Source organism: Silene latifolia, chromosome 10, assembly GCF_048544455.1.
Source record: "Silene latifolia isolate original U9 population chromosome 10, ASM4854445v1, whole genome shotgun sequence".
NCBI classification, from domain to species: Eukaryota; Viridiplantae; Streptophyta; class Magnoliopsida; order Caryophyllales; family Caryophyllaceae; genus Silene; species Silene latifolia.
The window spans coordinates 33014795-33030991 of NC_133535.1; the positions used below are offsets into that span (position 1 = coordinate 33014795).

Here is a 16197-nt window from a genome sequence, read left to right on the forward strand (position 1 = left end):
GAAAAAGATAATTTGGGGGGAGGGGGGGGATGATCAGGAGGAGGAGGAGGAGGAGGAGGATGGTGATGATGATGATGATGATGATGATAATGATGATGATGATGATGATGAGGGTGATGATGATGATGAAGATGATGACGAAAGATAATTTGGTATTGATTTTTACAAAAATTTTCTATCAATTTATTTGTTATTGTGTTTTATAATAATTTTTTGGGATATTCTCTCATGTACCGTTGAACTTTTTCGTTTTCTATAATTTACCCCTCATTTTTCACAAAAAAACTTTGATTGACAATAATTCTCTGTTAAGAGTTCAGAAAACGATAATTTTTTTTTCAAACCAATTATCTCGTCAAGGCCTTGAATTTGAGAAAAAAATTCACCGCTTTTTGGACTCGTAATTCCCGACTTTTAAACGAATAAACTTTGACCGACCATAATTCCCGATTATGAGTTGAGACGTCGGTGAATTCTTTTTAAACCGAAGACCTCTTAAAGACGGTCAATTTGAAAAAAAAAGTGTATCGTATTCTTAACTTGTAGCCTAGATTTATTAACGGTCAAAATATTTTTTGCAAGAAAAGAGGGGTACATCTTAGAAAACAAAAAAATTTAGGGGTACACGAGAGAATATCCCTAATTTTTTTATGTTACTATGTTATATTATTTTGTTTTATTTTAATTAACACTTTCTAACAATTTTATTTGTTCAATTGTAGTTTTATAATGGCACGTAGTCGAGATGGTAGACAGCGAGGCGACTCTAGTGGGGGTCGTAGTACGCAGTAGGAGGAGGAGACCACATAGGTTGAGCATTCTTTAGAGGAGGAGACTGAGGAGGAGGAGGAGGAGGAGGAGGAGAAGGTTTCGGAATATGGGATCCCTATCACATACACCGAGGATGGCAAGATCATTATTGACATTATGGGTCTTTGGTAAGAACTTCTCTTTATTTATTTTTATTAGTCGTTGACTTTATTTTTAATATAAACATTTTTTAATCTACATTCGTATTTAACATGTATAATTTCAAGTTTAATTCCAAAAAAGTAGTTCGGGGAGTTACCGCTAGCACTCAGCAAAAGATGACCAGGGGTATTACTTGTTGGTCAGATGCAAGTGAAGAAGATAAGGAGGGATGGTTCAATAAATTTCGAGTTTGTTTTTAAATAATTATTATAAATATATTCTAATTAATTAGTGATTTGTGTTCTCTAACGAAAATTTTATTTTGTGTAGCAACACTTTCATTGGCCTAAGGAACAAGAGCGTGTCATTTGGGAGAGGTATAATCACATCGGCACAGAGAGGTTAAGGATAACATGTATAAGGTTTCTAAAAGGAAGAAAATGCCTCAGTTTATGGAAGGTATTTAGTTACTTTTTATGGTTCTATTTAATTAGTTAAATTATCGTCACATTTATCTATTTAATTAAACACTAATATTTTAAATTTATTTTGATTATAGGAACCGCATATAAAGAATTGATGGACAAAAGAAATACCCCCGAAAGGAGAAGTCGGTTCAAGCACAAATCAATAAAAGGAGAGGAAAGAAAGATGGCCACGTTTATGCTACTCACTACGGAGGTTCTCAATCATTCTATGATCGAGCAATGTCAAGTGTACGTCGTATATTTAATTTTATATATAAGTTAGATTATATTTGAGATTATATTAGGAGTTAAAGTATTAATTAGTCTTTATAATTTATCCTTTGTTTTTCTTTTTCGGAAGGCGGTCAAGAATAAGGGTAAGATGCCTACGGTTCCAGAGCTTTTCTATGAGACGCATACCAAAGAAGGACCTAAGGGGAAAAGGGTGTTCACTTCGAAGAAGGATAAAGATTTATATGTAAGTATCAAACAATTCCGCCGCTGTGTTTTGATTACATATTATTATATAAGTATAACCTCTAATCATTAACGTTTTCATTTTTTAGGCTAAATTTAGACTTTGAAAAGAGAAGAACCCCGACGTGCCCGATAATGAACTTTGGCTTGATTTAGTGGATGGCTTCAATAAGGGGGAGGTGTATGGAACCGGAACGGCAAGAAAATCTACTACGACCGACCTAATTCGGGAACCCCGACCTCTCAAAAGCAAACATATATGTCGAGTATCGTGTCTCAACTTCAAATTACACTTGAGGCCGAAAGATAAGAAAGGAAGGTGGAAAGGGAAAAAAGGGAAGAAAGGGAGGCCGCAAAGGATGAAGAATTGAAGAAAATGAAGGAGAAAATAGAGTTGATGACTACTTATTTCTCGTCTTGCAACCCGGGATGGCGTCCACAAAATCAAGACCCTAAGATCCTTCCGGAGGAGGCGGTAGTGGAGCGGGATCTACTTTGCCGTGTTTTTGAGTTGTAGGTTTGATTTGTCGGACATGATAGTTAGCTTTGTGACTTGGTCACTGGGATTTGGAACCAAACTTTATTAGTTAGTAACTTGTAATAAGTTGGATTCGGATTTGAGGTATCGTTTATAAAATGTGACGTTGTTGGATTGTACATTTTAAATGCCGGTTCAATTTATAGGAAATAGGTTCAAGATAAATGGAAATTTCCGGGCAAAACCAATGATTAAATGGCGTCTGAAACCGGAGTTTTGACGACTGAAGGCCATCGCTAAGGGTCTGTTTCATTTTTTTTTAAATGGCGACGAAATAGCGACTGACACCATTCCGTCGCCATTTTGGCGATTGATTTTACTCATTTGGCGACAAATATTAGTCGCTAAGGGACTGTTCCATTTTTTAAGAAGGCGACTTATTGTATTCCGTCCCTAATTTAGCGACTAATTTCAGTCGCAATTTCCCCTTTTCAGTCGCCAAAATGGCGACTACGTACAGTATCAATCGCTATTTTTTGCTACAGGTGTCAGTCGCTTGTCCATCGCTAATTAGCGATTGAATAATACGTCGCCAATTTGGCGACTTAAATCCGTCGCCCGAGTTATTTAGCCAACTAAGAGTTGCGACTACAGATGGACGACTATTTTCGGTCGCCAATTTTATTTTAGCGACACCTATCCGTCGCCTATTTTAGTCGCCCGAGAACTGAATTCTTGTAGTGGGTCTTTTTTTAATCTCTTATGAGCATTGACTTTGTTGCCCATTTCTAGCCCCTCCTTACACATGTTTAAAATTCATCTAGCTACATTATACACGTGCCTACCTTGTTAAGCTAGTAGCTATGTCATTGGTGTTAGAGTGCTCATTTGGGATATGTTTTATTTTGAGTCTTTGTGAGCTTGGTTATGCCGAAATTGCTAATTTCCGGATTTTGATTATTAAAGGAATAAGTGAAAAAAAAATGAGAAAAGAAAGTTGAAAAGAAAAGAATGAAAAAGAATGCAAGAAAATGGAAAAAAAAGATGTGAAAAAGAAATGAAAAAAAGAAGAAGCAAGAATTGAATTGAAAAAAGAAGAAGAAGTTGAATTAAGAAACTCTCATGTTTTATTCATGAATTTTTGGGAGAGTATTCTTACTATTTGTTTTGAAATATTGGGTTTATTTTTGGATTGAGCATCCTTTCATTTGGTTGTTGATAGCTTGACTTAGCTCCACATACCATAATTCATATGATCTCCGTTCTTACCCATTACATATTGCCTTCTTCTTACCCTTTGGCTTCTTTTATATGCTTGCATTTTGATTGTTTTTGACTTGTGATTTAAAATTATTACCATATTAGATTGAGGGCACACTCTCATGAGTCGAGGATAGGTGAGTGCTACTCACATAAAAATCCTTTCACATATAATTGAGTTTTGAGTGAATCGTGAAAGTCCAAAGTCAAAAGGATCATGCAAGGGATGAAAAGTTGATTTGAACTCATTCATGCTACGCCACCATGTAAATCTCATCCATGTTTTTGCATTATCCTTATGCCTATGTTGTTTCGGAATTTGAATCATGATGCTTATAGATTGTTTTAGGATATTGCAATTGATGGGATATGTTTGCTTGCTTGAGGAGAAACAAGGGTTTAGCTTGGAGGAGTTTAATGTGTCTAATTTATACGATTTTACCCCCTATTTTAGCTCGTTTTTAATTGAATATCACACTTTTATTAGTGTATTTGTGAGCTAATTCAGTGTTCTAGTGTCTTTGCTATTTTTTATTGTATTTTTTAGGAAATGTAGCTTTTATAGTTTTTGCGTCGAATGCGCAAGCACTAAGAGCTCACGAGGCTAAAAGAGATGAGATCATGCAAAAGGAAGGGCATTTTGGAGAAATTCGAGTAAAGAAATCTCAAGCATGAAAGTTGACATGGGTTGTTGCAAGAAAAAGAAATCAAATAAAGCCCAAAGCAAAGTCCAAGAAGACCAAGTCAATTAGCAAGCATAGGATGCCAAATGATGCTCTAAACCGGAGGAATTATGGAGCATTAAGTCGGAACATAGGATGTCATATGCTAATTAATCATGGAATTAAGGCATTATATCATAAATCACTCGTCCCCGATCGGGCTGACCATGCCCATTGAATTTTACGTTTCGCCCTTATATAACTATATATCGGATGCTAAAGTCCGTCATTAGAAATATCTTTTACCATCTTTTACATTCTCCATATACTCTTAAGCACACAATTCTCTTAGTTTTCATATTAGTTTACATTTTGTTAAACAATTTCCTTTGCTATAAACATATTACTTAAGCATTTGGTTCTTTATAATACAATTTTTCCATTGAAGTTACTTGGGTTTGTCACTTGTATTCTTTTTATTCAAGTTCTAATTCTCTTGTTACGGTAATTTCCACTTTTTGTTTATTTCTTTATTGCATTCTTCATTATCATTGTTTTATAGTTTGCAATTTAGTTATTAGTATATCATATTAGTTTGTTATTACATATCATTATCAACTATTATCATCATTAGTTTATTTCTAGCATTTCATTTACATATCCTTTCATTTAGCATCTCACTAATTCGTATGTCATCTTTATTTAGCATATTTCTAATTCTTATAATTTTATTTACTTATATTTCGATTATTATCATGTTTACCATTTCATATATTGTTATTAGTTTAATTTCTAATATGAGTGAGTAGTTTATTTTGTCTAGGGAATAGGGAAGTCATGCATGATTAATATTTGTAAATGTTAAATTAGGATGATGTAATATTGTTTACTAGTTTCTATCACATGCTTGTTTTATTTGCTAATCTTTGATAATTCATTACTATCAATATATATACTTAAAAGAGGAATATTTCGAGCGATATTATTGGCTATAACTTTTGTTCAATAAATTATATGTATAAAATTATACATTAAAATAACAACTATTTTACGATTGGATAATTTAATTATTACTATATGATAATAATGAAACTAAAAGATAGAATTATCAGTATACCTATTTCAGTACGCGTTGAATACTTCTTAATTTACATATTTTCTAAACAAATATTATAAATAACAAACAAGAAAGCCGGCCATGCATCATGTTTGTGTAATTTTAAACCTCTTTGTTTTCTTAAATTCTGCATATGTTCACCATCGATCTTGCTAAGCAATTTTTGACTATGTGCTTTTGTCTATATATATAATTTTTAGAGCTTATTATATATTGTTATAATACATTATTTGTTTTTTTTTATTTTACTAATATTTTTTCCTTGAAACAACGACTGATAATCACACAATTCGTATATTTCATCAATTATCAAGGTAAATATTTTTTAAGGAGTTATTGTAGTGAATTTTTGGAGTTAGTTGAGTAATAAAGATAATGTATGTGGATTGGTTATATTTTTTATGGAGATCCTAAGTGATTTACTATGGGTAATGATAAATATGATATATATTCTCTTTTTAATAATTTAGTGTTCTATCGTAATTTCAAATGTTTAATAATTCTTAATGAAATAAGACATAAACGATACAAATGATTTTCCTTACTCCGTATCTTTTTCTTAATTGCGTAAATTATTTTATTTTCTATAAGAGCGCAAGAAAAATGTAGACCGAATCATAGGACTATCGTAAGATATTTAAGGGACATGTTTAGGTGTAATTTGTATTGGTCCCTACACAAAACACATTTTTTGTTTACCGCCGGTATGTAAGCGATCAAATCGGACAATAATGATTTATAATCAGACAATTATTATTTACTAACTGAGCACACATTTACTTAAAAATTTGATCATTAGTGGTTGTTAAGCGAGAATTGTGATGGGATTTTGTGTGTTTAGCTTTGAGTAGGAGTTCAGATAAAAGATAACCGTTTGTACTAAAGGTAGCGAGCCCAGTTATTATAGTATGATGATTGATGACTGGTGGGACTATCTTGCTTGTGACCTCTCAGAACCTTCTCCCACTTACCACTCCCACTTGGTCATTTGTCTCACGTCATAAGCTTGTAAAGAAATAGAACATTGATCTCAATATACTAGCTCTACGATGAAATAAAGCATACAATACCAAATAGGTGTACTAGATTATGGACCATCGTCTCCCACAAGATCCAAAAACAAACGAAAGCAAAAAAGAAAGAAATATTTAAATAATAAAATTGTAGACTTTTCGTTCTAACACATGATCGAGTTTGCTGGGAGTTCAAACTCTAAATTTATATCAAATTTTAAGATTAGTCTTAAATAATCTTTATAAACAAGAAAAGATATTGTATAATACAATTACAAAATTAATCAACTATTATTTGAGAATAGGAAAGAAACATGAGAATATAAGTCGTCATTGATTGATTTAACACGTGTCTCAACAAATTTTGAAAGGATCATCGTTTTTACCGTATTTTATTCACTTTATTATTATTATCCCTAAGGTTACTTTTGCTTAAGACCGCGTTAAGCTTATAACAAAGTCGTTTAGCTAACGTTGAATGAGTCACATCACATAAAAATAGGTTGTCTTGAGCTTAAGACAGATTTAAATGAAATTTTGTGATTATCTTATCTGTGTTAGCTTCTGAACCAATGGCTAAAGTGACTAACATTAGTATGTTCTTTATCAGTGAAATTTTTTAATAAATAACTTTAATAGACTTTAATAAAATTAGCGTGTTGACAATAAGATCATAAAACTGGAAGGACAACATCAAAGTTAGGCTTAAACAATTGTGCTATTTATATAATGCATAGAGGTAGATATGAAGAACTACTAGGAGATTATGAATCTACTCACGAATAAGTTTTGGGCACATGACAACTTAAAATTCCTGGCATATATACTGATTGAGAGTTCAGAATCATTCTACCATACATTGGCCTAGAAATGATCTTATATGTAGAAGCAGATGATGCTTGACCCCTTTTAACGGTAAGACAGGAATGAACTCATCTTATTAAGCTTATATATGAATGATGTTTGTGTTAATAACGTTGGCCTTGAATTTCCCTAGGTGACAAACTCAAAATTTTTGTTTATACGTATGCTTCACAAATGTTATGATAAATGCGGAGTATTATGTATTTACATTCGACATTAACCGAGCAATGCCCGGGCATGAAATCTAGTCTTTGATTAATTTGTTAATTCACTTTTATAAGTCGAGAGGCACAAAAATGAATTAGACTAAGCATGTTTTAGTAGACCGACCTAGCCATAGCGAGAGCTCGTTAGGACCTGTTCTATGGTTGGCAATAAGGCCGAGAGGTGGTTGTCATAAGACCTAAACAATTGACAATATTATCTATTCCGAGTTTAACATAATCATCTATATATTTTCATGTGTGAGCCGACTCCCCTGGACTCTTTTATCATATATATTTTACATCGTTTTATTTACAAGTTTAACAATTAAACCAATCAACCAATTGAATCGACCTAGATAGAATTATACTCATAGCAATTCACCACGCAATTCCCGTTTCCTTGTGTCCGACCCCCTACTTTACTACATTAATTTGTTAGCTAAGTTTAGGGTATCTTTGATTAGGTTGCGACATCCTATCATATTCAAATTGAATTCCTCTCGTGACAGCCCAATACGAACAAATGAAGTTGAGATTATCTCAGGCTCTAAATATACGAAGACTCTAAATTCATAATATTATACTGGTACTTATGAAAATGCATATCATGCTAGGAATGCTAACTACAGATTGAAATTAATGTGAACTTAAAATTAAATTAAAGGAACTGACTTTGATATTGTTTGTCCTCAATAAGGTATATGATCACAACATAAGTTTAACTTCAAAGCCTATTATAAATCGCATAATCCTAAACACCACAATTTGTAACATTAAAATTTTAAACTACTTTACAAATACCTTTATAATTTCAGAAGATAGATTTAATAGCCTATTCGCACTTACTCATCAACCTATAAAATTCTGAGTTGTACCCTGTGAGAAATCCTCATAATAAACTAAGAGGAGCAAATAAAATCCACGTATATCTGCAACAGGAGCTGAATCAGGGGTTCACAACCCTGACCAAGCCACAGACCAAGTCCAGGCAACATCCAATGTTCCACCCCCAACACAGCCTATTAAGAGGTTCACTAGGTCCAAATTTCAGCTGCCAATATGGCCAGCTGGGATGAGCCTAAACTAAGTCCATCATGAGTCTTAAACATCCAAGATCAGCCAAGAAATGCAAAGGCAAATTCAGCACAGAAAAACAAGCAAGGACAACCAGTCACATGCTGCTGAAAAGATTGATAAAGCATAAAGCATTCTTTCTCTTTTTGGCGAGATAATTGTGAGGCTGATGCAGGAGGACCACTGCACCATTCTTCCACGAAATTAACTACAGAAAACTACAAGAAGTCTTGACTTTAGAAAGTACCCAGCTAGCCAACAAGATAACAGCAACTTGTGCACAATGGACAAATATCAGTCTGCAGCCTGCTTTATTTCAGTCTGTTTTTACTCCATTGCTTTTAAATTTTACTTATTCACCTCAATTCTAGCTTGTAATATATTAATGTTGTTTGTACTCACCCTAAGAGAAATCTTGGCCCTTGGATGCTAGGTTATTCGAATTGTAAAGCAAGACAAGGCTTATATAAGGACCCGTGTCTCAACTGTTTGAGGCAAATTATTTTGAATGAAAAAATTAGCCTTGAGACTTCTCTCATTTCTTTCAAACTTGTGTTAAGCTGTAGTTTGAATCTATGGCCTGATAACTAACCCGTGATCTCTGTGGTTAATTGATCAAAGTCAGTTTGACATTATTAAGTTGAACATGTGTCTGGCTGTGGTTCAGTTAATTGTGTTGAGCAATTCTTAAACTTTAATTTTGTGTTTGTTGTGAATTTGAGTCTAAGTTTGCTAAGTTAATATCTTGGATTTCCTGTGAATCTTCTGTGGAAATTTAGGATCTTGACTATATCATTTTCTTACATAAACAAGTCCCATACTTCAGTTGAGTCAGCTGTCTACAATCTCAGAATTTCAGACTATTTCAGTCAATATTAAAATTACTTAGATTCCCGCAAAATTCATGAGTTTTGGTACAATTTTAGTTTGATATTATAACTTAATTGTCACAAAAATTCAGAATTTTTCAAAGTCATTTGGTATTTTTAAATTGTCCTGCAAACCAGGCAACATTATTGCCTGTCCCTAAGCTTTATAGTGCAATATCACTCATGTCAAAGGGAAAAATGAGTCATTTATGGAGCTCGTTGAACACAATTATTGGGGGATTCTTCAAGACTTCATGCTCAATTGTGGATTTACTAGTCCCCTAAGCCACATCATTTTTCTATCATGTTGATTCAAATATTAGATAGTTTGATCTTGAATTAATATTAAAAGGAAGGTGAGGAGGGAAAAAAGAACAATATAATTTCATATTAACTAAGAAGATGAATGGAAGATGTAAACTCAAATCATTCAAAAGACGATGATATTTTTTTTTAATAAAAAACATGCTTTTTATAGCCATTTTTTCATAATATTAACTGGAAACGAATTTTAACTTGGTTGTCAGAGTGATTATGTTCTATTAAGAGATTATGCTTCCATATTTTAACCTTTAATAGTTTTATCTGATAATATAACGATCATCTGAGATACTTCGCACAATCACTAATTTTGATTGAATAAAAGGTACAGGTGTACAACCATATGAAAAATTGAGGAAAGGCCCAGACATACGAGACCTCCAATTGTTTTTTCGTCTTTATTCTTTTCATGTGAGTATATAACAAGTGGTTATATGCAATGGAATATGCTTGACACATGGCTAATAGATTGCTTTGTCTTACATTTTGATTATATATACAGATTTATAAATTTATGGATACCGTCGGAACAATAGCAGTTCCATGCTATTTAGATGCAGTTTACTATTCCCTCTAACCCAGACCAAAAGTAACAAGGGAAATTTAGAGAATTTAAGAAACGAGAGAAAAACTAAGGATAAAGAGGAGAACAATTGGGGGCCATGTAATTGTGGGTTTAATTGTGGATTGGTAGTGAAATATGTAATGACATTTTGTGTAAATATCAAATGAGCATAAGGACAACTTGACAATATTGTGAGCCAAATAAGGAATGTTACCTTTGGTTTGGGTCGTCCGTTTATAGTAATACCTTTGGTCTGAGTCGGAGGGAGTATATATATATTTCAACAATGCTTACTTGTTATAAATATCAAAACCGTATTCTAAGATAATGCCATTTTTTCTTAATTATGAAATGTAATGCCACTAAAAGCCGGACTCTAAGATAAAGACTTTACTTTTGAACTCTATAATAACAAAATTGATTCTACATTGACACATTTACTACTAGTACATTGTTTTTTACTACTAGTACATTGTTTTACATATAATGCGTCAATATGCATAGAAATAAAAACGTTTTGTAGCAAGTACAATCAAAGAAACAACATTGATGTGCGTAATTTTACAATTTGAAGAGAATTATTTCATTGTTAATGATTCGATAATATTTCACGAGCTTACAATTAAATCAATTGATTGAGATTTTTATACTTTTAGAAATAAGGAAGAAAAAAGGGTACAATTTAATTTTGTTTTATATATTACCCTCTTAAGTTGAAAACAATTTATAATTGTTATTTTGTATATGTAAGGTTCATCTCTCAATTAGAAAACATACAATTAAAACAATTAAATTTTTTACAGGATACCATTTCTCAAAATGTATCGATAGCAGTATCTGCTTTCATATTTGTATTAACTAAAAAACTAATGTAGGTTAGGTTTATTATCATGAAGATGATCAGTTTCATCATTGTATAAGGATTTGAAGGAAAAACACGTATGATCTAACCATCCTAAACTACTAGCTTTTGCAAAACACCGCGAAAATTGATGTTTAACATCCGGCACATCTAAACTTAAATCATCAAGAGATTCCTCAGTCCTTCCAAATCCCTTTGTCATCTGATTCACGGTTATAAGCCCTGAATTAAAACACTCCTCTAGTAACCGCCATAATCTCTCATTTCGCTTCTCCATTACAATCACTAATGCTTTTTTCACTACTTCGTGATGAAAGAATGGCATACCTAACTCCTTTATGCACCTACATGCTTCTCTTATATCACCTCCACATTCATACTCTTCTAACAATTTCTCAATCTTGTCTTTAACATCTTCTACTGCCCACCCGTTCCCTCTACTACCTTCACCTCCCCAACACCTTAGAATGCGTTCTCCTGATAGTCGAGCATTTAAAAGTGAGTTTGCAAGTTGAATGATCTTGTTCCCAATTGAATGCAACCCAATAAATGGGGCTCCTATATCATTTAAGTGAGAAGGAGTTATTACTTCATCAACAATAGCTCTGGAAATGAATTTTGCCAAGTCTTCAACAATTATTGGATTATCTAGAGATGTATCATCCGCTGACTCGATCAATGATATGAATCCATTAGCAACATCGTCAGGTGGTAAACATAAAGATGAAAGGAGTATGGAAGCCATTTCCTTCTCTCGATTTTTACGATCCATGGCTAGATTGATCAATTTCTTAACAAATATGGCATTAAGCTCAGAGGATGAGCTATAGTTCTCAGATTCCAAGCAATTATAGACCTCTATTGTATCACCTGATAGAAAATACTCTTGAATTATGGTTTGAACTATCTTCTTGAATGATTTTGCAATACTTTCTTCAACAAACACCTTATTTGGCTCTAAGGAAAATGACTTTAAGGAAGAAGCTGAAAGCCATCCTTCGGATGAACATTTTGAAATCAAAGATTGTAGAATTTTTCTTGCATTTGGTATATCTAATGACAAGTCATCTATAGTATCTATCAATCTATTAAATCCCTTAGAAATTTGACTTGAGTTTATTAGGTTTTCTTGAGCAACCATCTTCAACAAGTTTAATATCTCGCCTTCAGCTTGTCTCCTCTCCATTGCAATAATCAAGGCGCGTTTTATGATTTCATGATGAAAAAATGGAATATTCAACTCTTTTATGCATCTAAATGCTTCCTTCTTGTCATAATTTACAATGTATTCTCTTAACAAATTGCTAATTTTTCCCTTAACATCTTCCACTGTTTTATTCTTGTCTCCTCCCCATTTATTTTCGATCAGTTCAGAGTGGTAAGGAGCAGATAAATAACATTTCTCTGTTCTTATAAGGACCTCAATTCCCTTGGATTGTTTAGACATTTTTTCAAGATGTTTTTTCAAGAATATAGGTGGAAGTATATCATCCACGATAGCCCTTGCAATAAAAATAGATAGTATATCTACTGCATCAGGAATGTCTACCGCCAAATCATCAACACACTCAACTAATTTTGTGAATCCCTTATAAATTTGAGCAGGGTTTATCACATCTGCATATAAAGATGACAATAAAACTGCAACCATTTCTTTTTGCTTGTCATGTCGATCCATGGCCGTTGAAACGAGTTTCTTGACGAAATAATAATCATAATTTGGCATCCCAACATCACTCAGTTCATTTGCAGTAGATATAACATCATCATTAGCAAAATACTCTTCGATAATAACAATTGCTCGCTTCTTATACTGCTCTAATGCTTGACTAGTTCTCCTTGGAGTTAAAAACTCAACTTCCTAGAACAAAATATGCTCACTTTATATGCAGTTTGATTTTGTAACAACTGTAAATTATCTATTTTTTTATGTAAATGTGCAAACTAATCAAAAATTGGAAGAGTCGGTCCATAATTATTTTTCTATCATAGTAATAATTGGTCAGCCAATTTGTGATGAGACCATATGTATGATGGGATCGAATTCCATACTTCAGAACCTTGTTTTAATGTTCATTATTATGACATTTACATTTAAGAATTATGAGTGACTTAGAAAAATTATATGATACTAGTAAAAAGACAATATTTACCTCATGACTATTGTAATTTGGGTCATTTTGATCGGTTGCATAGCTTATTTGCGTATCTAATATACCTCCCCAAGTTCCCTTTCCACCTGCACCACCTACAAAAATGTAATACATATTGTTTACAAACGCTAAACATTAACATAATAAAAAAATGATAATAATAATAATAATAATATTGTTTAAAGTTGATAATACGATATCGAAAGCAAATATTAACATTATAATGAAATACACATTTACCTTTTTTAGGTCTCCAATATCTTCTAGAATATGAATGTTTATTGTTTTTCGGTGAAATTTCTTTGCTTGAATCTTCTTTAACCTTAGCCCTCGGAGACTTTGAACTCTTTGGTGATAACTTTTGTGATTTAGGAGAGGTAGACATTTTCGAAGGTAAAATGAACTGTGGATCAATATTCTTGTAATCACGTAATTATATACAGTGCATCTATATCTTTCTTTAAAACAAACTCATTTTTGAAATTTCATTACTCATAAATATATTTTGCCTTTATCTTTATCTTTGTCTTCTCCTGAGCTCTATTATTAGCCTAAATCATTTCTTCAATACGTTTTAGAAGGTTGTAGCCTGCATAAATTGGTCATATATTGTATTCTTAGTTGTTATCATGTAACATTAAACAAATTAAACGACCAAACAAGTATCACATACTTTAACTTTTGGAGGCTATGATTACCATTAATGTGGTATGTTTAATAAGTTTTGATAGAATCCTAACTCATAGTATGTGTATATTGATCTATTATGCATATTAATTACATATAATTAAACTTTACATTGTAGTTATAAATTCTTGTAGATAAATTAAAGAATTCCTATTTTTCAGAAGAATTGCATATCATAAAAAAAACATACTTTAATTGCGTATATTACTTCTTTCTATATGATAGTAGGCATGTATTCCCAAAAAATCATATAAAATATTGAATACTTACATAAACATTGTTAATCTGCTTAGTTGAAGTTGACACAATCTTTAATATGAGGTAATTGACGAAGCATTTTAGTTACTTGTTGTACTTTGTATTGTTCTTGCTTGTCAATCAAATAACTTTGGTATATCTATATTTGGTTAGATTTTATTTTTAAAGAAGTCAACACAAAGTTTTAGGAGCATGATTAATTTTGTGGATACAACCATCTTTTTTCTCGCAACATAAGCAAAAAGAACCCATCAATTGTATCAGCGCAAAGTAGCTATAATTTAAAGATAAGTTTATAAGTGGTTATGACTATTTTTATCTCAATTAAAATTAGTGGTTGTTTTTTTCTGGCATTTTTATGATTATATCACTCAAAAGGTGAGAAACAATATATTTTCACTTATATATTTTATCATCTTCTTTTCATACTTGACTTTGTATGCATGTTACGTATTATCTTTTCTCTCAAATAAAAAAATGTTACATATTATCTAAAAACATAACAACCAATGTAATCCGTACTTACACATTTATCAACGTTTTTAATTTTAGTACTAGTTTTGAAACCCGTGAAAAATCACGGGTCCTATACAAATTTCCTTTTTTTATTAATACCACTTGTATAAAATATATTTTGATTTGAAAACATTGCAGAGATAAAATAGGATGTAAATTATGAGATTGAACATAATAACACGGTAATATAAACAATAATAATAATATGAGATTAGTGGAGAATAGAGGCATTGTATTTGTCGTTAAAATGTGGGTCTTTGTAAAAGATACAAAAAAAAATCTAATCATGAGTAACTCTTCTTCTCCTCTATTAACAACCTAGTAAATTAATGGGATTTAGGCATTTAATAGAGAGTTTTTTTGAATGTATATGTTGAACGGATGACGTTGCTCATTGCTCTGATGATTCATGATTTATGCTAACTCGTAAATTCAGTAATGATTTGCATTCTCAATTCATCATACTCAAATTAAATAGACTAATTACATGTATATAGACATAAGTTGTTTATATAGAAATCAATGATTAATACTTATACATGGGTTATGTATTATGTAACTTCAAGATATTGGTGCTCCGGAGATTGAGGAGTTTCTTAACTGCCAATTTACCAAACGCGGTCAAGTTTTTGTCCTTCAATAGCTAAAAGAAAAATAGCCTAACAAAGTGAATGAAGTAAGACTAATATAGTAATTGAATACATTGAATACTGTCTCTCCATTTCAAATTTAATTATCATTTGATTTTTTTTTTTATCTTGTAAGAATTATCCGTCAATATTGTGTCGATACTATCACTACAACTAAAAGGCCCAAAATAACTAATAGGCTAAAAACCTTAGCATAATTATTGGAACAAAAATAGATAGGCTAATATCAATTAAAATGATCAACGATATAAAAATACATCCTCATATATAATGGTGATTACTCCATTCAAGACCTTCAGATTTGATCATCCATATGAATACATCTTCCAACATCAACTATCGTGTTAACTGATAATGAATTAATATCTGAAATAAAAAAAATTGATAATTCTTAAATTGTGTTCTGTACTAACCGATTGTCATGTATTAATAATTAAAGTAGGAAAATTTCCCAAAAAAAAGAAATTCCAAGAAAAAAAATGAGAAACATCATGCTACCTCTTAAAAAATTCACATATTTGTCGATTGTCATTTGCACGTATTGATCTCCAAGTATATCATGCTCCTGAAAATTCAATCAATTGTACAAATTAGTATTATGCCAAAATCAATTCTACACAAAATACAAAATTGCATAAGATATACCTAGTATATGTAAAATATTATCAAATGAGTTTTGTATTAATAATTAAAATAGGAAAATCTCCCAAAAAAAAAACAATTCCAAGGAAAAAAAAAGAGAAACATCATCCTCTTAAAAAATCCACATACTTGTCGATTGTCATT

General features: G+C 31.8%; 1 protein-coding gene across 2 annotated transcripts; it reads right to left on the reverse strand.

Annotated features, from left to right (window-relative positions):
* Positions 1–11021: 11021 nt before the first annotated feature.
* On the reverse strand, positions 11022–14222 carry LOC141608916 (MA3 DOMAIN-CONTAINING TRANSLATION REGULATORY FACTOR 2). Of its 2 annotated transcripts, none has more exons than XM_074428238.1 (3): positions 13541–14222; positions 13301–13395; positions 11022–13008 (listed from the first exon to the last, which is right to left on the reverse strand). In XM_074428238.1, the coding sequence occupies exons 1-3, from the start codon at positions 13683–13685 to the stop codon at positions 11152–11154; spliced, it is 2097 nt and encodes a 698-aa protein (XP_074284339.1). In that variant the 5' UTR covers positions 13686–14222; the 3' UTR covers positions 11022–11151. The 2 variants fall into 2 exon arrangements, with proteins under 2 accessions (XP_074284339.1, XP_074284340.1); XM_074428239.1 differs by having other exon boundaries at positions 13301–13386; positions 13541–13650.
* Positions 14223–16197: the final 1975 nt, after the last annotated feature.

Coding starts and splice junctions, on each gene's coding strand:
- LOC141608916 (XM_074428238.1), bottom strand. CDS start 13,685: ATGTCTACCTCTCCTAAATCACAAAAGTTATCACCAAAGAGTTCAAAG. Junction 13,396..13,540: donor ATATTGGAGACCTAAAAAAG/GTAAATGTGTAT, acceptor ACATTTTTGTAG/GTGGTGCAGGTGGAAAGGGA. Junction 13,009..13,300: donor CAAATTACAATAGTCATGAG/GTAAATATTGTC, acceptor ATTTTGTTCTAG/GAAGTTGAGTTTTTAACTCC.